The sequence below is a fragment of the Lactuca serriola genome, chromosome 5 (assembly GCF_051521515.1).
Source record: "Lactuca serriola cultivar US96UC23 chromosome 5, Lser_US96UC23_V15, whole genome shotgun sequence".
Taxonomy (NCBI): domain Eukaryota; kingdom Viridiplantae; phylum Streptophyta; class Magnoliopsida; order Asterales; family Asteraceae; genus Lactuca; species Lactuca serriola.
In genome coordinates this window covers 273553772-273575532 of record NC_136412.1, presented here as the reverse complement: position 1 = coordinate 273575532, position 21761 = coordinate 273553772, and the positions used below count along the sequence as shown (strand labels likewise).

At 33.6% G+C, this 21761-nt stretch overlaps 1 protein-coding gene across 1 annotated transcript; it reads left to right on the top strand.

Annotated features, from left to right (window-relative positions):
- The first annotated feature begins 246 nt into the window (after nt 1-246).
- Nucleotides 247-4646, top strand: LOC145050507 (uncharacterized). Its single transcript, XM_078998746.1, has 11 exons — nt 247-1031; nt 1188-1333; nt 1406-1741; nt 2147-2209; nt 2294-2418; nt 2538-3009; nt 3124-3517; nt 3613-3730; nt 3994-4046; nt 4103-4231; nt 4424-4646. Exons 1-11 carry the CDS (start codon nt 247-249, stop codon nt 4644-4646), a joined length of 2844 nt encoding a protein of 947 aa, XP_078854872.1.
- Nucleotides 4647-21761: the final 17115 nt, after the last annotated feature.

Genomic DNA, 21761 nt, shown 5'->3' with positions numbered 1-21761 from the left:
ACCGTGAGAGTTTCTCGTTCCTTTCTTTCTCTTTTTTTCTAACTGTAGATTTGGGAGTTCCTGATGTTTTCAGTACATCAGTTAATTGTTGATTGTATTTTGAAGTTGTTATGTTCTTTTTCACACTATGTTGATTGGCTTGGGCCCCGACATACTGTTGTGACCATCTGGACTTTAAGTCAACACAAGTGTTGGCTGTTGTTGGATTGCTATTTGATTTCTTTGGTTTGTTTTCTGTGATTTACTATGGCTGGTGAAACTCCTGGAGGGAGTAGTGTTCCTAAAGAAACTCCTGTTGACTTTGATGATCCTTTATATGTCCATCCTTCTGATAATACTGTAACCTCTATTATAACAGTTAAACTGACTGGTAATGAGAATTATCGGTTGTGGCGTAGTTCTATGTCTAGAGGTCTTAAAGCTAGGAATAAGTTGGGCTTTGTGGATGGTACTATTACTCTTGAAAATACTGAGAAAACTAAAGCTTCTAAATGGGAACGTGTAAATGTTGTTGTTTGTAATTGGATTCTAGGGTCGATTTCTGAAACTATATATGCTAGTCATGTGTATTCAAATAAAGCTAAAGATATTTGGGATGAATTATTTGAAACATATAACAAAGATGATGGATCAGTAATTTTTAATATTCATCAGCAGATTAACACTTTAAAACAAAATGGTTCTTCTCTTTCTGATTATTTCAATAAACTAGATTCCTTGTGGAAGGATTTTGATGGTTTAACTAGTTTAACTGAATGTGTGTGTGAGGCAGCTACAAAACTTAATGATCATTCTAAATTGATGAAGTTAATGCAATTTCTTAGTGGTCTTGATGATGTTTATAATCAAGTTAAGAGTCACATTCTTTTGATGGAGCCTTTACCCAATGTTAAATCTGCCTTCTCTATTCTTTCTAGAGAAGAATCTCTTCAAAAGAATGGGTCTCTTGGGTCTACTGTTTCTTCAAAACCACAAGTCTCAGTGTTTAATAGTAAAGTTAATGATTTTAAACGAGGGCAAAATCAAGTTAGGTCTAAGAACCAAGGTTAACAATGCAAACATTGCAATCTTAAAGGTCACACAATAGAAAGATGTTATAAACTAATTGGTTATCCAAAGGATTTTAAATTTAAAAACGATAATAATAATTAAAACAAATCTGTTTCTGTGAATTCTTCTTCTGTTAGTACTAACAATAACAAGTTTGTTCCTTCTAAGTCTGGTCTTAGAAGTGATGCTCATTTTCTCACTGGTGAACAATATTCTAAGGTTCTACGTCTCATTAGTGAGAATTCTGCTAGTGATGATGTGTCTGCTACTGCAAATATGGCAGGTATATATGTGTTTCAATGCTGTAATTCTTTTGTTAGTTTGAATGATTCTCAAAGCTGGATTGTTGACTCAGGAGCCAATCAACATATGATAGCTTCTGAGTCACAACTTAGAGATGCTGTAGATGTGTCTAAACTTAATCTGTCTGTTAAACATCCTAATGGTTCATCAGCTTCTATAAATAAAATAGGGAATCTTCAATTGTCCTCACATCTTACTTTATTTGATGTCTTTGCTGTTCCTGATTTCAATGTTAATCTTTTGTCTGTACATAAACTTTGTAAAGATAGTGGTTGTCAGGTTGTTTTTTCTGAACGTACTTGTAAAATCCAGGATTCACTATCAAAGAAGATGGTGGAGAATGGTAGAGAGTCTAGGGGATTATACTATCTTGATTATGTTCCCTCAGGTATTTCAACAAATATTATGTCTAAGTGTTATGTCTCTAAAATAACTTGGCATAGTAGACTTGGTCATCCAGCAGACCAAGCTTTAATATCTTTAAAAAATGTTCTAAAACTTGGAAATGAGTCTCTTCCCCCTTGTGATGTTTGTCATAAATCAAAACAAACTAGAGAGTCCTTTCCACATAGTCAACATACTTCAACTAAATTAGGTGAATTGGTTCACATAGATGTATGGGGTCCTTATAGACTTGCTTCTGTTGAGGGGTTTAAGTATTTCTTGACTATTATGGATGATTTTACTAGGTCCACTTGGGTTTTTCTTTTGAAATATAAAATTGAGGTTTTTGATTGTTTTAAATCCTTTGTTAATATTCTTCTAAATCAGTTTAGTGTTAATGTTAAAATAGTACGTTCAGACAATGGTACTGAGTTTGTTAATAATCAAATGAAGTTTTTTTGTTTTGAAAAAGGTATAATTCATCAAACATCATGTGCTTATACTCCACAACAAAATTGTGTTGTGGAGAGAAAGCATAGGCATATTCTCAATGTAGCTCGATCTCTTTTATTTCAATCAAGAGTTCCTATTAAGTATTGGGGAGATGCTGTTTTGACTTCTGTTTTTCTAATAAATAGAATGCCTACCTCTGTTTTAAATGGTCAATCATCTTATGAACTTGTTTTTCAAAGAACTCCTAGTTTTGATTATTTAAGGGTTTTTGGTTGTCTATGTTTTGCTGTTAAGCCAAATGTTTCTGATAAATTGTTTGAACTTGCTGAAAAATGTATTTTTTTTAGGATATTTTTTTTGATAAAAAGGCTTATAAACTTCTTAGTTTGGATACTAATTCTTCTTTTGTGTCCAGGGATGTGAAGTTCTATGAATCTGTTTTTCCATACAAGTTGAAATTAACTTCTGTTGATAAGGTTTCAAATAATTTTGGCCCCAGTGATCTCTTTTCCTATGATAAATTTGATAATAATAAATATATAAATGATTATATTAATCTTGATGAGCTGAGAGTAGAGTCTCAGTTGGATGGTGCTGATGCAGCCATTGGTATGGATGATGTTGATTTTAGTAATTCAGTCAACCCTGGTGGCGAGGCAACTGTACCTCCTACTGGTTCATCTGTTCCTTCTTCTTCGAGTGTATCTGAGGAAAATAGTCAGTCTATCTTAACCCCTTCTATGGATCAGTCTGTAGGTGTCTCTAGGTCTAGGCGTGAGTCTCATATGCCTGTTAAGTTTGCTGATTATATTGTCGAAGGTAAGTATAAATATGGTATTGAAAGATTTGTTAACTATTCTTTTCTTAATTCTGAAACTAAATGTTTTATTTCTAATCTAAATAAAACTGTTGAACCTAAAAGTTATAATGAAGCCTTTTCTGATCCAAATTGGATTAAAGTTATGAATGATGAAATGGAAGCACTTCATCGGAATAATACATGGGAAATAACTGATTTACCAAAAAACAGAAAACCAATTGGATGTAAATGGGTTTATAAGATTAAATACAAGTCAAATGGTGAAATTGAGAGATATAAAGCTCTTTTAGTTGCTAAAGGTTATAATCAAAGAGAGGGGATTGATTTTGAAGAGACTTTCTCTCCTGTTGCAAAAATTGTAACAATTCGTATTGTTACTTCTCTTTCTGTTCATCATTCTAGGCCTTTATATCAGTTGGATGTTAACAATGCTTTTTATATGGAGATCTTACTGAAGATGTTTATATGTCACTCCCACCTGGTTATTATTCTAGTAATGATACTAGAGTATGTAAGCTTACTAAGTCTTTGTATGGACTAAAGCAGGCTCTTAGGAAATGGAATGAAAAACTTTGTGCTTCATTGTTTATGTTTGGTTTTAGACAGAGTATAAGTGATTATTCATTGTTTATTAGGAAAGTTGAAGGTTCAATAACTGTGTTACTAGTATATGTTGATGATATTATTTTAACTGGAAATAGTGAAGTAGAGTTAAAAAAGGTGAAATCTTTTATGACTACTCAGTTTTTAATCAAAGATCTTGGAACACTTAAGTATTTTTTTAGGGATTGAAGTAGTTAAATTTGACAATGGTTTATGTTTAAACCAAAGGAAATATTGTCTTGAGTTGTTACATGAATATGGTATGCTTGGTTGTAAACCTGTGAACACACCTTTGGAAACAAATTTTGTTATAAATTCTGGTAATCATGATGGAAAAAATGAATTGTTGGAAAATAAAAATGAATTTCAAAAATTAATAGGTAAACTTATCTATCTTACAGTTACAAGGCCTGATATTTCTTATGCAGTTCAGGTTCTTAGTCAGTATATGCATAGTCCTAGAAAATCACATTTAAATATTGCTTTCAGGTTATTAAGGTATTTAAAAAATAGTCCTGGAAAAGGAATTGCTTTAACTAGGTCTAGTGTGTTAGAATTAAAAGGTTTTGTGGATGCAGATTGGGCTAAGTGTTTAGCTACAAGAAGGTCTGTATCTGGGTATATGGTATATCTTAATAATTGTCTTATTTCTTGGAAAAGTAAGAAGCAGTCTATTGTTTCTAGGTCCTCCACTAAATCAGAATATAGAGCTCTTGGCTCTATCACATGTGAGATAATTTGGATTTTAAAAATTCTATTTGAACTTGAAGTTAAAAATCTTATTCCTGCTTTTGTTTTTTGTGATAATAGGTACACAATTAAGTTGGCTCTTAATCCTGTGTTTCATGAAAGGACAAAACATTTTGAGATAGATCTGCATTTTGTTAGAGAAAAATTTTCTAGTGGTGTTTTAAAATTGGTAAAAATTGATTCTTATGAACAAAATGTTGATATACTCACAAAATCTTTAAGTGTGAAACAACATGAATTTTTATCTAATAAAATGGGTCTTATTGATGTTTTCAGAAAATAAATATTTCGATTGAGGGGGGATGTTGAAAACATTCATTCATTTTTACAATCTCATATTTATTTTAAGGTGGTTATTATGAAGGATGTATTGTGTAAATATTGTATTCTGTAAGGATGTTAAGTATATGCAGGCTACTATAGAAACACGCGGGTTGTAATCTGGGTCGAGTTCGGTTCGGGTTATATTCATATTTTGATCCAGAGTATAAATAAAGAGAGAGAAGGCTTTGGAACTCATTCGTTCAGTTGAAGTGATCAGATCTAGGGTTTTCTCTCGTTTTCTCTCATAAGAGTTCTTTGGTGTTAGATAGTTACATACATCTATTTTGTTGATTGTATATGCGTATATAAAAGTTTTGTAACTAGTTCTTTATCATATTGTATTGTTTAGAAGTTGTTTAGGTTGAGTGACAGATTGAGAGTTTATGTAGTGAGTTTTGATTTGTAAGTAACTTGAAAACCACCTGTTTCTTGATCTTAAAATGATATGAGAAATGGTGATGTTGGGAAATTTGTCTTGTGCGTTTTTTAACACATGGGCCAAGGCTAATAAGAGAGGAATATTACTATTCAAAGCAGATTTCAACAAGGCCTTCGAATCGATAAATTGGGGATACCTCGACTGTATAATGGTCCAAATGAACATTAGGACTAAATGGAAAATATGGATTAGGGGCTGCCTGGAGTCGGCTAGGGCCACTATTATCATTAATGGAAGTCCCGTTAAGGAATTTGCTATGTCAAAGGGGATGAGACAAGGGGATCCGTTATCCCTTTTTTTGTTCATTATTGTGATGGAGGGACTGAGTGTTGCCATGAAATCAACAACCTCCAAAGGCATCTTCGATGGAATTCGTATCCCAAATTTTGTTTCCTCCTTGTCTTATCTCTTGTATGCAGATGATGTCTTATTCTTGGGAGAGTGGTCTAAGAGGAATATTGCAAACCTGGCCAGAATTCTAATAAGCTTTTATGCCTCTTCTGGTTTGAAGTTTAATTTCAACAAACCAAAAGTTTATGGTATTGGGGTCCCGAACCATAAAATCGTTAACTGGGCAATTCCATTGGGTTGTGAACCGACATCTCTCCATTTCACCTACCTCAGTGTTCCGGTGGGTTTGAATATGAGCTGTATTGCCTCTTGGTCCGCAATTATGGATAAACTAAAGGCAAAGCTATCGGCTTGGAAAGAAAAAAATCTTAGTTTTCGTGGTCGGGTTAAACTTGCTAAAGCTGTCCTTTGTAGTATCCCCACTTATTACCTGTCCATTTTTGATGCCCCGATTGGTGTCATAAATTCGCTTGAAAAAATTAGAAGACAATTTATATGGGGAGGCACTGCTTGTAACAAAAGTATAAACTGGGTGGCATGGGAAAAGATTACAACTCCAAAAGCGGTGGGTGGTCTAGGTTTGGGATCAATCCGATCTTTAAACCTTGCACTCCTCACCAAATGGTTATGGAAATTGTAAAGTGAGTCAAACTCCTTCTTGGCATAGGTCATCAGGGGTCTACACAACTTGCATGGCGACCATGCTCAATTCCAACCAAAGAGCCGGTGGACTGGAGTATGGAAAAATATTGTGAAAAGCAAAGATGAATTAGATAGAATCAATATTCCTCTCGAGAAGGTAATGCAACCAGGAGAGTTAAGGGCTGGCTGGATATCACCATTTGTCATGGATGGTGAATTTTGTGTGGCATCCCTCCAGGATAGAATAGATAGGGCATGCTTCCCAATATGCGACGGTGTATTTCCTGGCTCAATACAATCCCATTAAAAGTCTTGGGCTTTGTGTGGCGGGCAAAACAAAACCGTATTCCTTCGGCTAAAGCTCTTAAGAATAGAGGAGTTACAATGCCTTCGACTATGTGTAGCGCCTGTCGTGAGGCATAAGAATCGGGTGATCATATTTTGGTGTCATGCTCACTAGCGAAAGGTGTAATCCAGTCGATTTTCCAATGGTGTAACATCCGGGAAATTGAATTTCAATCAGTCTGAAGTATCATTGACTTTGCATCTAAATGGGGGAACTGCCCCAAAAGGAGAAAAACTTTCACGAGGATTTTGTTTGGAACCCTATGGTGCTTATGGAAAGCCAGGAATGAAAGAATTTTTAAAAACCATAACTATGAATCGGAAAAAAATTATCTCTGATGTAAAGGCTCACCTATGTATGGCTAAACATAGAGGAGGATATGACAAATTAGATTGGAATCAATGGATCAATTCACCCTTTCTTTGTAGCTAAAACACTGTAAAATCACCTGTATTAGCTTCTTGCTTGTTTGGTGAATATGTTATGAAATAAAATATATCTTTTTCCGGTTAAAAAAAAACTATTTCCAAGTCCATAGGAAATTAATGAAGGTAACTGGAGGTTAAATAAGTCAAAACTAAGAAAATCGAGAATTTTGTGTAAAATATAACAACAAATAGGGTGTGTTACTTTTGGGTTTCCATAAACAACACCATGTTTTTGTGTAAGCATTCCCAAATATTTTGTTTTTCTAGAAATAACAATGCACTTTGGATAATACAAATTTTTTTTTAAGAAGGCGAATATGTATTAATATTAAACCAAAAGGAAGCAAGAAGCTAGGTTTGGTGGAACAAATTAGTAAATCAAGGAAATAAAAGAAACAAAAAAAAGACGAGAGTACAATTTTAGAAAGGATTGCAGCTCTATTTGCACCCAGGTTTTACTATTCTTTCCCCTATATTTGCTCCATTCAAAAGTTTGTGAGATGATAATGTCCACCGTTTTTTAGGGCATGTTGCCTTATTTTTGAAGAATTTGTCATTTCTTGCAAGCCAAATATTCTGTAGTGTGGCATAAATGATCATTATGAAAGTTTGTTTCTTCCTTGAGTAGTTACCCCATGATGCCGCATAATCTAAGAGATCCCGCACCGTGTTATCTTGCAAGTTTTATAATCCACACCATTTGAGGATCCAATGTAGTACTGTTTTGGAGAAGTTGCATTCCACCATTAAGTGATTTACTGATTCGTTATGATTCCTACAAAGTAAACATGTTAAAGATTGGACCATTATACCCCTATGAGAGAGTGCCCCAGAAACAGGAATTCTCTCTAACATAGCCTCCAAACAAAACATTTAATCTTGAGGGGGATTAGTTTATCCCATCATATCCGATAACTACAAGTGGAATGATTTATCTTAGAATCAATGAACCTTCTCATAATTTTAACAAGATACATGCCATCTTTGTTGAGATTAAACCAAAATCCATATTTTTTCGAAGATCTAAATTCCCAAGAGTTAAGGAGGAGGTGAAACCAATATAATTCAGTTGTTACTTCTTGATTCATCGAGTTGTTTTTCCATTACCACCTGAACCCATTATTGCTTATCCTTTCTGTGATAAAACATCTTTTCACTATTTCCATTTTGTACAGAAGAGGGAAGAGGATTTGTAATATTGTATTTCCACACCAAACATCCTTCCAGAACATAATTTTGCAGTTTGGTTAAGGTATAAGAGAGAAAAGATTGTTTTTGTTTATATTGATTTTTGTAGACTATTGACAACTTTGTAGATGTTGATCCACATCCCTGTTGTGTCTTTTCTCACGAGGTAGTTAGAGGGCTTTCTATTAAGGTTATAGATGCTTGAGATAACACTAGACCAAAGGATTCCTTGTGCCACCACCCATTTAACAAGTAAAGCCAAATTTTGAGCTTTCAATGTACCCACTCCAAAGACCTTCATCTTTTTTTCTGCAACAACTTTTTGCAAACCGACCCAATGTATTTTGCTTTTTACACCTATGCCACCCCATATGAATCTGCATCTAATTTGTTCAAGAGAATCTAAGATACCTTGTGGTACTTTAAACAAGGATAGATAATAGGTAGGAAGGCTTCCAAGTATGGATTTGATGAGTGTCAGTCGCCCCCCAAATTACAATGTATTTATTTTCCTTTCAAGAAGAAAGTTTTGACTGAAATTTCTTCATTATAGGTTCCCAATTCTTTTTTAGCAACATATTGGCTCCGACAGGTACGCCAAGGTATGTAAAAGGGAGTAAGCTCTTTAGACATCCAAGAACTTGAGCCATGCTTTGTAGGTCCATATCCGTAGTGCCAATTTCGAACATGCAAGATTTGTCGAAATTTACTTTTAGTGCTGAGGATATTTGAAAGCATTTGAGTATACGTGAGGATTTTGAATGATGCTTCTAACCCAATTTCCTACAAAGATAGCATCGTTAGCATAAAATAAGTGTGAAATGGTTGGCCCTTAATGAGGAAGCTTGAAACCTTGAATTAGGGATTTGTTGCAAGCACCCTTGATGACCATATGAAGTCCCTCCATTGCAAATATGAAGAGAAAAGGGGATAGAGGGTCCTTTTGTCTTACCTCCCGTGAAATTAAGAATTCATATGTAGGTGTGCCATTTACAAGAACCGAAGCTTTGGAATTGGATAGACATTCGCGATTCCAGTTTCTCGATTTACTCCTAAAAGCCATTTGTTCCATCACAGAGTCTAGATAACCCTAGTTCATTGTATCGAAGGCCTTTTCGAAATCAACTTTAAACAAAAACATCCAAGTCTTAGATTTCTTGGCCCAAGTGCATAATTTGTTCATTACAAGAGGCCTATCGAGGATGTTTCTATCGTTGATATATGCAGATTGCACCTCATCTTCAATGTAACCCATGACACCCTTCAATCTGTTAGTAAGGAGTTTAGCTACAATTTTATAAATGCATCCAATGAGACTGATAGGTCTGTAGTCACTGAAAGTGTAACATCCACATTTCCGATAATAATTGACTACATTTATTTTACAATGTTAGTTATCGAGTATCAAATTTTGGTTGATCATAAAATAATATCTATTATATTTTGATAATATCTCATATTCAGATTTTATATAAATTCGGAATTTTATGGTAATTATATTTTATGTATTTAACAAAATGGATTTGTTATCTTAATGAAAAAAGTTCATATATATATATATATATATATATATATATATATATATATATATATATATATATATATATATATCCTCCCTAATAATTAAAAATAATTTTTCTACTTGTCAATCTTTCATAAGTTTTGACACTTGTAATTTTATGGTATTTTTGAAATAAATATTATCCACTTGCCAATTTCTGATTTGTTTTAAATTTTAAAATTAAAATCATATACTTATATATGTAAAGTGTTAAATATAATATATATGATATTAAATTGCAATAAATACATTTCTTTCTTTCTTATTTTTAAGTTTGTTGGAGCATGGAAATGCTCTACAAATAATGAGTAATAGTTAGGTTGTATTTTCCCTTTATTGTATTTTATGGTGTAAATACTCTCCCTCCTATATAAAGGGAGAGTTGGTCATTTCTTACTTAAGCTAGCTCACTTTTTTCTTAGTGATTATTTTTACTCTTCTAAAAATGTAATCCTAGAGAGAGAGAGAAAAGTGGTGGGTTCTCCCACACAGGGAGAGTTTCTCTTCCACCATGTTCTTCAAGCAATATTATTATCATTCTCTCTTTGTTCTTAGCTTTCTTCCATGAAATCATAATATGTTCTTCGTGTTCATACTTACAAAAACACGATTAATCTCGAGATATCTTACTTCCGCATTCACCGTTCCTTATAAAAATGGGTTCTTACAATTGGTATCAGACAAGGTTCTAAATGGCGTGAGGCGTGACGTGGCGGCAAGGCCAAGCCTCAAGCTTAATGAGCCATGGCGAGCCATGGCATTTTTCAAGGCGTGATGTAAGGCGGCAATTTTGTATTAATTTAAAATTATATTTCCACATAAATATAAATTTATATTAAATATAACAACTTTTTAGAAGTGTTGGATCAATAACTAATAACAAAAAGTTAACAAAAACCACAATACTTGTATCTCCGATTTGAAAAGACATAACAAAGAGAAAAAATTGTGTCTCAAACAAAAAAACACGCGCCATAACACGCCATAACGCGCCATGGCGCGCCATATCACGCTTTGCCACGCGCCACGCCTAACAGCAACGTTATGAAGCTTTTCGTAACGGCGAAGCCACGCTTCACGCCATGGCGCGCCTTTTAAAACACTGGTATCAGAGCCGTACCTTGAAGATCTCACGATTAGTTCAAGGGAACGACTCCCGTTCGGTGATTATCTTGTGATTTTTTCCGTGTTTCTACAAGAAAAATTTTCGGGTTTCAAACCGGAATTTTTTTATGAAGTTTGCTCTTAGTTCTATATTCTGGGTGATTCTATCTTAGTAAAAATAAATTGTTGCTGATGCTGCTCGTTCTATTTGTTGCTGGAAAAATATGTTCTTAAAAAGTTATTATTTTTGTTGTTGAAAAAATGAAGAAAAATGGGAGAATAAATTATTTTTGTGATCTCCAAAATGTTGAAGAAATTGTTCCAGGAGGTATTTGTTCTTGGAATGAGAAGACACAATTAATTGGCTTATTTTCTTTGAAGTGGGGCTCTTTTTTTTTTACCTAGCAGCTTGAAAATCTTCTTGAGGTATGGAACTTTTATTCCTCTTTATTCTTGCTGTGAATCTTAATTTGAAGAAATATGGACGTAATATGTGTTTCTATAAAGCACTTTGTCCTTGTTACTCTTTTGGGTAAAGAGTACTGCACTATTTGCCCCCTCAAAAAGACAAAAACCATGTGATATTGTCCAATCCCATCATCTTTTGTCCCTAAACCCCACATGTACACTCCTTATCTTTGCCTTCTCAAGACCACTTTTTGACTTAAAATGCTTTATAAAAGATTCCCTAATTAAATTATGAATAAATGGCCTTTGCGGTACCATTTTTCATGAAATAAATGGCCTTTGCGGTACCATTTTTCATGAAAAATTAGCATTTTTGTCATATATTCAGCCCTTCTCGGTGCCCCGAACCGCAGTCAAAAACTGCCTACCAGAGTCCCCTAAGAAGAGTCCCCGCAGCACCTTCTCAGCCCTGATCTGAAGTCATCTCAACTTTTATCCGCAGCCGAGGTCAGGAGCCGAGAAACCGCAGCCCTCCCTTACCTTATTTTGCTGACCGAAGTCACTCAGGACCGCAGCTTCGGATCCTGCTCCTTCTTCCGACCACAACGTCAATCAGCAGCTTGGACTGCAGGCCTCCATTGCGTCTCGGACCGCAGCCTACCCTAAGCCTCGTCCGCAACCCACTCTTCTTCATCCACAATCACCTCCCACCCAATTCAACCTTTCTCATAATTAATATATGCATCATCTTGAATGGATGGTAAATATCGTACATTTCTATTTGTTGTCAAATTTATAACGGATATACTCTAACAAATGAAATTCTTTTTGCCATATATGTTTTTTGTGAGTATTTTAATTAATTTTTTTTTCCACATGACATTTTATGGTTGTTTCATTTTTATTAAATGTTACATAATATTTAATTAAATGTATTAATTGTAATAAATATAATAATAAATGTATTTCAATTTCATTAATTGATTTTCCTTCTAATTTCAAAATTTATAAATTAAAGTTCATTAGTTTCCTTTATTTATTTATTTAAATTATTTGTTTAAATTTAAAAGAGAAAAAATATTTTTCTCAAATATTTAGAATTTCATATTTAATTTTTTATAAATAAATTCATGTAATACATGGGTTTTACACCTAGTTTCTTAATATCCAAGGTAAAATAAATAGTTACCATAATACCTATCATTAAATTGAGATGTTAGTAGATTTATAATTAATATAGAGCATATATGTTAGTTTTATAAGATGAGTAAGCTTTAATATTCTATAGAAGAGTGATAAAAAATGCAGTATAAATAGGAGAATTGGGTTTGAATATTAATCAATTCCATTTCAAACATATCTTATAGTAAATAAGAGATATTTTGGAAGAAGAGAGAAGAGTGATAAAAAATGCAGTATAAAAAGGAGAATTGGGTTTGAATATTAATCAATTCCATTTCAAACATATCTTATAGTAAATAAGAGATATTTTGGAAGAAGACGTTTTCACTCTCATATACCAAAAGGTATTATTTTCATATTATCTAACATTTATAATAATTTGTTTATTTCATTAATCATAAGATTTTTTTATAATCCGATTAAAGTTATATTTTTGGTCGCATAGCCTTCATCAGTTTAAACATTTTTTTGAAATAAGTTATTATCCTTACTAATAAATGAAGGTTTTTTTTGTCACTTGTCATATTCTCCTTCATTTTGACACATGTAATTTTTCTAAGATTTTTAAAATTATTATTTTCCACTTGTCATTTTTTGAGGATTTCACATTTCTTAAAATAAAATTTTAATAAATTCTAATGGGTTATATATATGTAAGGTTATCATTCTATTAGTTTGATAATATATTCTCATAAATGCTCCAAACGATTTGATTTCTTTCATAAATTCTCCAAAAGATTACATTTTGTATGGAAAAGCATTATTTTATAAAATATTTAATGTTTATATATTTTCATATTAAAATTTTACTTTTAATAAACCCGTATAATATACGGGTCTTACACCTAGTATAACTAATATATTATTAGTTATATTTTAACTTACCTTAATTCCGGTGGTAATTGTTTTTATATTAGACAAATGATATTATATAAAATAATTAAAAAATGTTATTATGCAACTAAAATATTATTATTAGTTATATTATAGCTAATATTAGACAATTTAAACATTTAAACATTTAGATCAAAGAATCGCATTGGGAACTATTTGAGATGAGACATACATTCGGTGTGAGGTGAGTTATCTCACAATACTATGTATTACAATATATATTCATGTATGTTAGGATAGAGAGCTAGTAGAGTAAAAGTATAGTCTTTATGTGCTTTATATTATTATACTCGAGTTATTGAGTCGAGCCGAAAGTATAGTCCCTATGTTCTTATTTTACTATACTTGAACTAGTAGAATAGTGCTGAAAGTATAATCTCTATGTGTTTAAATGTTATTATATTTAAGTTATTACAGTTAAGTTAGAGGTTAACGGCGGAACAACGACAGGTCGTGAACCTATAGACCCGTGTGTTGACGTTGAAATGGCAGGTAGGCCGTAACTCTAGATACACATATTAGTGGTGGATCGGCGAAAGGTTGTGAGCCATTGTTTGTATGCAAGTATATGTATTGGGATATATGGTATATTGGGGAAACTCACTAAGCTTCGTGCTTACCCGGTTGATTACAAATGATTTCATGTACTTCTGCAGATCGTGAGAAGGGAAAAACTTGACTGTACACACGCATCGACATCATGTTTTTGTTTTCCGCATAATTTAATTATACTTTGATTTGAATAATTGACTTCTGATTATCAAACAATGGTTTTCATTATGAATAAAATAAATATTGGAATGAAATGTGGTCTGTTAAAAATGAAAAATTTGTTATGAAAAACCGAGACGTTACAAGTTGGTATCAGAGCCCTAGTTTGTGAGATTTGGATGAACATTTGTGTGATTCCAGACTCAAACTAAGGATCTGAATATCTTAACAAATCTTTTTTAATAAAAATAACTTTATCCAAACAAAAACATGTGGTGCGTACAGTCAGCCAGAGCTCAGAAAGGAAAGTGATTCCCAAAGTATTCATGTTTGTTATGTCTGTTTGATTACAAAAGATGTACCGTAGTTTTATCTAAGTAACTACCAATATACTAACTACCTTAAACCTGTTTGTTTAATTAAGGTAATATGTGATGAGATTATAACCATACTTGATTGACTAGTAAGGCACAACGTACGAGACGCCGAAATGGTATGAAATTCGTCACCGTAGCTAGCAGCAAGGTGTAGGATAGTCAATCCCATATAGATCTATACACAAATTTACGCTCTCCCTCCAGGAGACTCTGGTTACAAAATGTGACACGGTAGTATATTGCTGCACCATGCAGTAGTGGCTCACATAAATGTTATCTTGTTATTGTATTAGTGTAGTATGTTCTCTCTGTTTCTAGTATGTAGTATGTTCTCTCTGTTCTAGTATGTAGTATGTTCTCTTTGTTTCTCATTATAGTATGTTTAAACTGACTCATGTATGAACTTACTCTTGTATGTTTTAGTGTTCTAGAAATAGTAAGTAGTGACTTCCTAAACTATACCAATTATAGTTGACTAGTAAAGTTGTTTGAATGACTGATTATGTTTGAACACCTTTGCTACCTAAAGGTATTTGACTGAAAGAAAGGACTTTTATTTCTATATACATATACGTATACATAATATATAACTAAGATTCAAACGACATTTGGACAAACAACCGAATACCCTAAGTCCACAACCAAACAAAGAACAGGAAATAAGGCGAGTTATCAATCCTAAGCCCTTTCAACCTTATTTATATAACTATATTCACATAGACATGATTTTTACAATATATAATTTTAAAAGAGTTAATAAAGAATTTAACATATAAAAGAGTTTTAACCATTTGAATGGCTTTAGATGACTTGATGTCAGTTTATAAAAAGGTTTTTGAAACAGTTTGATAACACGGTTTTGAAGAATAAGAAGTCTACTTGATTGGTAGTTATTAATCACATGTGATTGAATAATAACTATAATGTTTTCTACTTGTATTCTCCCCTATAAAAGCATTTAATATCATTTAAAAGATAAGTTTAAGGGGGTATGAACTCACCTGTAGTGAGTGATATGAATGTAAGATCGATATAGGATGCTAAGTGTCAAGTGAAGCCTCGAGCACAAACGGATCCTATTAGGTATATAATATGATACATATATGGATATAATTAGTGTTTATACAACAAATCATGCAAGGAAAACACCTTAGGAACTAGGAAACACTTAGATTGAAGTGTTACAAGTACAAAGGATTGCATAAAATGGGTGTACGACCACACTAAAGTGTGTACGGCCAAGTGGTGTGCGGCCACTTGTGTGTACGGACATGGAGTGTACGACCACATATGTGTATGGCTATGAAGTGTACGACCATACACTCCTTGAAGAACATGCCGAAAAAAGGTGGTCTAAGGCTCTATCTAGCATCCTCTAAGTGTCCATGATCTTGTGTTGGAATATAACATGAGTTTGAGGCCAAACATGCACTAAACAAGGGGTGTACGGCCATATGAAGGGTGTACGGCCGTACACTGTCACACCCCAAAACCGAGAATGGCGGAATATGTTCTAGGGTGGAGGACGTCATGCACAATATCATAACAATGCATAATAGTAAAAACAAGCAAACACATCCATTGCATTAATATAGAAATTTTAATACAAGCGTGTTCTGTACAGTTTGTTAGACACCAAGAAGGTATAATCAAAATAAATAGAAGTCTTGTATGTGCTCTGTGTTCTCAAAAGCTGCATCTGTACCTGTCTACTAATGACCTGAGAATACAAGTTATTTTGAAAACGAGTATCAGCATAAAGCTAGTGAGTTCATAAGAATTTTAGTGTCATTGCTTGTATAAAAGTGTTTACAATTGTGTAACATGAAAGTTGTTATCAAGTTTGAAAATAGTGTAAATCTCTAGAAAATCCTATATTTTCCAGTAAAAGTAGTCTTCTGCCAAGACTTGGTTATTTGTAGGTTTGATCCTTTGAGTGTGTAAAAGTTTTTCCCAATTAGACTCTCATTTATAAAAATATAGTTTGGACTTCATTTGAACAAAGTAAATGGGAAAATAATGTATTATTCCAGCAGTGTTACTGTCGACTGAATGGTAAATAAACCGCAGACTATAGGTAGTGATAAGTATATAATACACCTCGGGAAGTCTACTTTACCTTTAATTCTTAATTTGTTAATTTAAGGATCCGAATGTGAATCTTTATGTAACCATGCGAATAGGCGTTCGAATGTATAATGACCCTCCAGGTCACACGTAGTGTGGCAACATGTTATCATCCCTGGGCCTAGACGGCTCAGACTGTAGCTAGTAGTCGGGATGTGAGAGTGTCCGCCCTATATAGATCTATACACGTAGAGCCCGCTCTCCCTCCAGGAGACTATGGTTACACGGCGAAGGCGCAACAAAGTGCCGTATAGAGAAATAGTGTATCACATTCTGTTTTAGTATGTTCTCTTGTATTAGTGTATAGTGTGTTTCTCGGTATTATGTATTCAGTGTTCTTTTTTATAGTACATAGTATTCTCCTAGTATAGTACTTAACATGTAGAGACTCATAATAGTGCTAACTAGGGATGAGCAATGGGCCAAACCCGGACCAGATCGACTCGAAGACCGAAAACCCGAAGACCGAAAATCGTGAATTTTCTTACCCGAAAACCGGACCGTTTTTGGATGTATCGGGTTCGGGTTCGGTCCGGTCCGGTCTCGGGTACTAAACTAGGTTTCGGGTTTTGGACCGAGCTAGGCTTTGAAATTGGTACAATGCGGAACTTTACTTAGATCACGTGCAAATGAGGTGTCTACAAAAAAAATACAAACCTTATTAACATTTGGAACAAATAAAAATTACACTATTTAGCACAAAAACTGCACTTTTTATAAAAAATGCATGTTTTAACAAAAAAGAAACAACATTGTTAATAAAAAACTGCATTTTAACAGCTTTTTTGTGTATAAAACAACAAAAACAGCATTATTTATAAAAAAACTGCATGTTTTTATAAAAAAATTTGCATGTTTTTATAAATTTTTTTTGCATGTTTGAACAAAAAATAGCATGCTAGATACATTTTTTCTTGTAAAGTGATAGGAACAAACGTTGATCAAGATTTATAAATAATGTTACAATAAAAACATCAAGTTTTATACATAAAATTATATATAACATTAACTAATAATTCAATATCCTTATCTATATATTTTAAGGAGAAAAAAATTTCGGTCTGGTCCGGGTTAAATCCCGTATTCCGGGTACGGTCCGGTCCAAACCCGAAACCCGATTAGTGGTAAAAACAAAACCCGAAAACCGGCCCATTAATATATATATCCGGTCCGGTCCGGGTCCGGTCCCGGTTTTTTTCCGGTCCGGTCCGGTCCAACAGGTCATATGTTCATCCCTAGTGCTAACTATGGTAAGTATCATAGTAATGGTAGTAAAGAGCGGGAAAACTTAACTATACCTATTATAGCTAAATAGCATGTTGTAGTCTATCTTGGATACACCAAAGTATTGAACGGAGTGAAAATATTCATATCCAACACAAATACATACAATATATAACTAAGAATTCAATGACAGTCGGACAGATAACAATATACCCTAAGACCCCAATCAAACAAGAATAGGAAATAAGGCGAGCTATCAGTCCTAAGTCCTTCAAGTCTTACTTATATAGATATATTGGTGTAGATATATTTTAGGAACATAAGAAGTTTAAAAGAGTTTGGAAATAGTTTTTATAATGATTTAACATGAAAATGAGTTTGATAAACATTGAAAACAGTTTTGATGGCAAAACGGTTAAAAGTATAGAAATCCTTTCTGATTGTAAGTTAAAAATCACATGTGATTGATACTATAAATTGTTGGATTCAACTTGTATTCCCCCCATAAAAGCATTTAAAAACATTTGAAAGGTTAATTAAGGGTTATGAACTCACCTGCAGCGAGTGGATCGGATGGAAGTGTCGGTTGAGTGCTTTGTGTCAAGTGAAGACTTCAACACACTTAATGACCCTAGTAACATATGAAGACATATGTTTACATATAATTAGTGATTAAAACACTAATTAAACATGTATAAAACATCCTAATGCGAGGAAAAACACTTTGGTCAAGTGCTAGGAGGCTATTGGGTTGCAATAAAGGAGTGTATGGCTTTATGCGGAAATGTATCGTCAAATGACCATGTTTGTTCGAGTTTACGGCCCAGGGGAGTTTACTACTGGCCGTAAACTCTCAATTGGGTCTCCAAACTAGTCTTGAAACTACTATAACTTAAGTGGTTAAGTGCTCCAAGGCCTAAACAAGAGATTGGGTGAGTTTGAGGTCCAAAAATGGTCTTGTGTGGAGTTTACGGCCTGGGGACCACTTCCCCATGAGTTTACGGCCGTAAACTCATGGCATGAAGTGCCAAATTGTTGATTCAAGTCCCTAACTCATTGAGGTATAATTCTAGGTTAATGTCCAAGGCTAGGTGAGGTGATTAGGGCACATTTTGCACCATTTGAGGGAGTTTACGGCCTAAGAAGATCCTGGGCCATAAACTCTCATTCAACCCTCCAAAACCTAATGTTTAAGGTCCATAACACTTCAAGGGTATGATCTATGCTAGTATCTAAGCACAAGGAAGGAGTTAGGGGCATTTTGGCACCCATGTTAAGGGTTTACGACCTAAGAATTTCTTGGGCCGTAAACACCTTGTTCATGCTAGTTTTGGGTGATTTCAATGCTATATGGACATGAAATAAGCTTTAACACAATCTAGGGTAAGAGAACTTATAGTTTGGGGACGAAAACTTGAAGATTTTTGGGAGAAATCGGGTCTTGAAGAGAGAGGGTAGAGAGAGAGTGGAAAGAGTATAAATGAGGTTCACTCAACCCTTATATAGGGTGAGTTTACTGCCCCGGAGTTTACCGCGCGAAGTTTAACGCCGTAAACTCCATGTTTACGGCCGTAAACTCCATCTGATGGAGTTTATGGTGTGATTTTTTTGGTGTTAGGGCTTTAGTGGTTACTTTCTAAGACTTAATCCTTAAGTGTGAAAGGCTCAGAATACTAAAACGGACTTTAAATTGTGATAAAAGATGGCGGAAATGAAATTGACTTCCGAATGAAGTGATTAACTGTGGAAATTATATATATGAAATATTCGGGTTGTCACATACACTCTTTTTGTTCATGCATTTGATGTCGATTTTAAGATGAATAACAAGTGTTTCTAGAGTATGACAAGCATAGGAAGAGGTACTTACAAATTGGAAGCCTCTAAGGGGTGTTTAAGGTCCAAGAACTAGTGTGTGTTCTTGGTGTTCTTGAAGATCTAACCAAAAGAAGTAATTTCATGGATGAAATCATGGATCTTCACTAGATAGCATAATGAATCAACTTACATTTTTGAAGATCTAGGTGAAAAAACCGATGATAGTTGAGAGAGAATCGATTTCTTGGCTTGAATGTGTGAAAAGTGATTAAAAATGGCTAAGTTTCACATATATATGTGAGAGTGTATGGACATGAGGGGTGTACGGCCGTATACCCATGTGTATGGCCATACACTCCTCTTGAAGGAGTGTTTGTCCCGGTTAGAATGTGATGAACTTAAGGAACGCTTTTTCTAAACCCTAACTTTGAAGGTACTAGGCTTAGAACACTCAAATAGACTCTAAACATTGCTAAACGATAGCAGAAACGAGTCTAACTTTGATTGAATTGAATAGTTGTACAAGATAGAAATTTCGGGTTGTCACAGAGTGAATGGAGACGATGGGTCTTGTCGCTATCTATGACTTCCAACGTTCCCCTACAGTCATTATCACACCTCCTTTCATATCTGTGAATCACAAACAACGTTCTCTAGGCATTTCCGTCTTCATATGAAAATATAGATGTGTGTTTGTGTGAGAAATAGAATCTGAATACTCCATGTGTTCATATGATTTAGAAGTATGTATCGGTGTTCATCAGATATGAATTGGTGAAGATGAAGAAGTAGGTGGGTGGTGAATTTCGAGAGAGAGAGAGAGAGAGAGAGGTGACCTCACTTTTTTTAATTATTAAAATAAATGAAAAACAATTAGATTTTAAAAGAATGAAAGAAAAATGAAAAATAAATACCCCAAGGGCATTACAGTCATTTCAGTTTACCGAAGGACAAAAAACGCAACGAAACTACCTCAAAAGGACCACCAATCCAAAAAACCGTGGTTTGGACTAAAACCCTTAAAAAATACATACCACATGGACCATTTTTGCAATTTTTTCATAAATCTACCACGATAAACCATATCCAATCTCTAATGTAGGGGTTGTGTTTTTTTTTTCTTCTGATTATAGTTGAGCAAATTGATTTTGGGATTTTTGATTTGAACAATCTGATTTTGCTCCAATTTTGATTTTTTCTTTCTGGATTGTTTTCATATAGGTTTTTTTTTCGGATCGTTTACATCAAAGTTAAAAGAGTTTGAGAACTTGAAATTGGTTTGTTTTAATTTGGTTGGCTAATGGTAGTCGATGGCAATGGTGTTTGACAACGGAGGAGGTGGCGGTGGTTGTTGATTCTTTTGGCGGTGATGGTTGTCGGTTCTTTTAGTGGTGATGATTGCTAGTTTTTTTTATTGATGCTGATATCTGTGAACGCATTATTTTTTTAAAGTTAATAAACAAGAAAAGAAATAAAAAAACTGAAAAATAAATATAAAGACAAAATAGTCTTTTTATGTCTGTGAGGGACTAAGAACGCAATAAAATCATACTATAAAAAATAGTCTTTTTATGTCTGTGAGGGACTAAGAATGCAATAAAATCATACTATAAGGACGATCCGAACGCAAAAAAAAATAGTTAGGGACCAAATGCGTGATTTTCACAAAACTATAGGGACGATTTCAGTAATTTACTCTTAAAAAAAATGAAATCATTTTGTATATTGTATTATTTGTAGTTATCGTAGTGTTTAGTTAATATTCTGCTGTTTATTCATAATGTTTACTTGATAATTTTAATTTAGTAGTTTTTAATTAATGTATTTTTAAATATGTTAACTTTAGTTATTTTATTTTTAAATTTTATGTAGTATCAATTTTATTTAATATTATTCAGAAATAATAATAATAAAATGATGATATAACAATTGATTGAGGTCGTGTTCGGTATGTAACGTTCGAGAGTTTTCAGTTTCTAGCTTTTAAAAATTAAACCGCTCGTAAAAAAAAGTTTCATTCGCAACAGGAGTATTTAGCTCGAAGCATAAACAAAACGTTCCAAAATAAAAAATTATATGAAGAAACTTTTAGTTACCCGTTATCAGTTAGTTTTACCGAAATGCCCTAAAACCGAAATATTACAATTATAAAATAGTAAAATGCTTATATAACTTTAAAATTTTATAGAGGTCGATGGTATGAAAAAATAAATAAAGTTAATAAACAGTGAAATGATTGTGGTGCAAGTTGCAACTATTTGAACTCTTTCGACC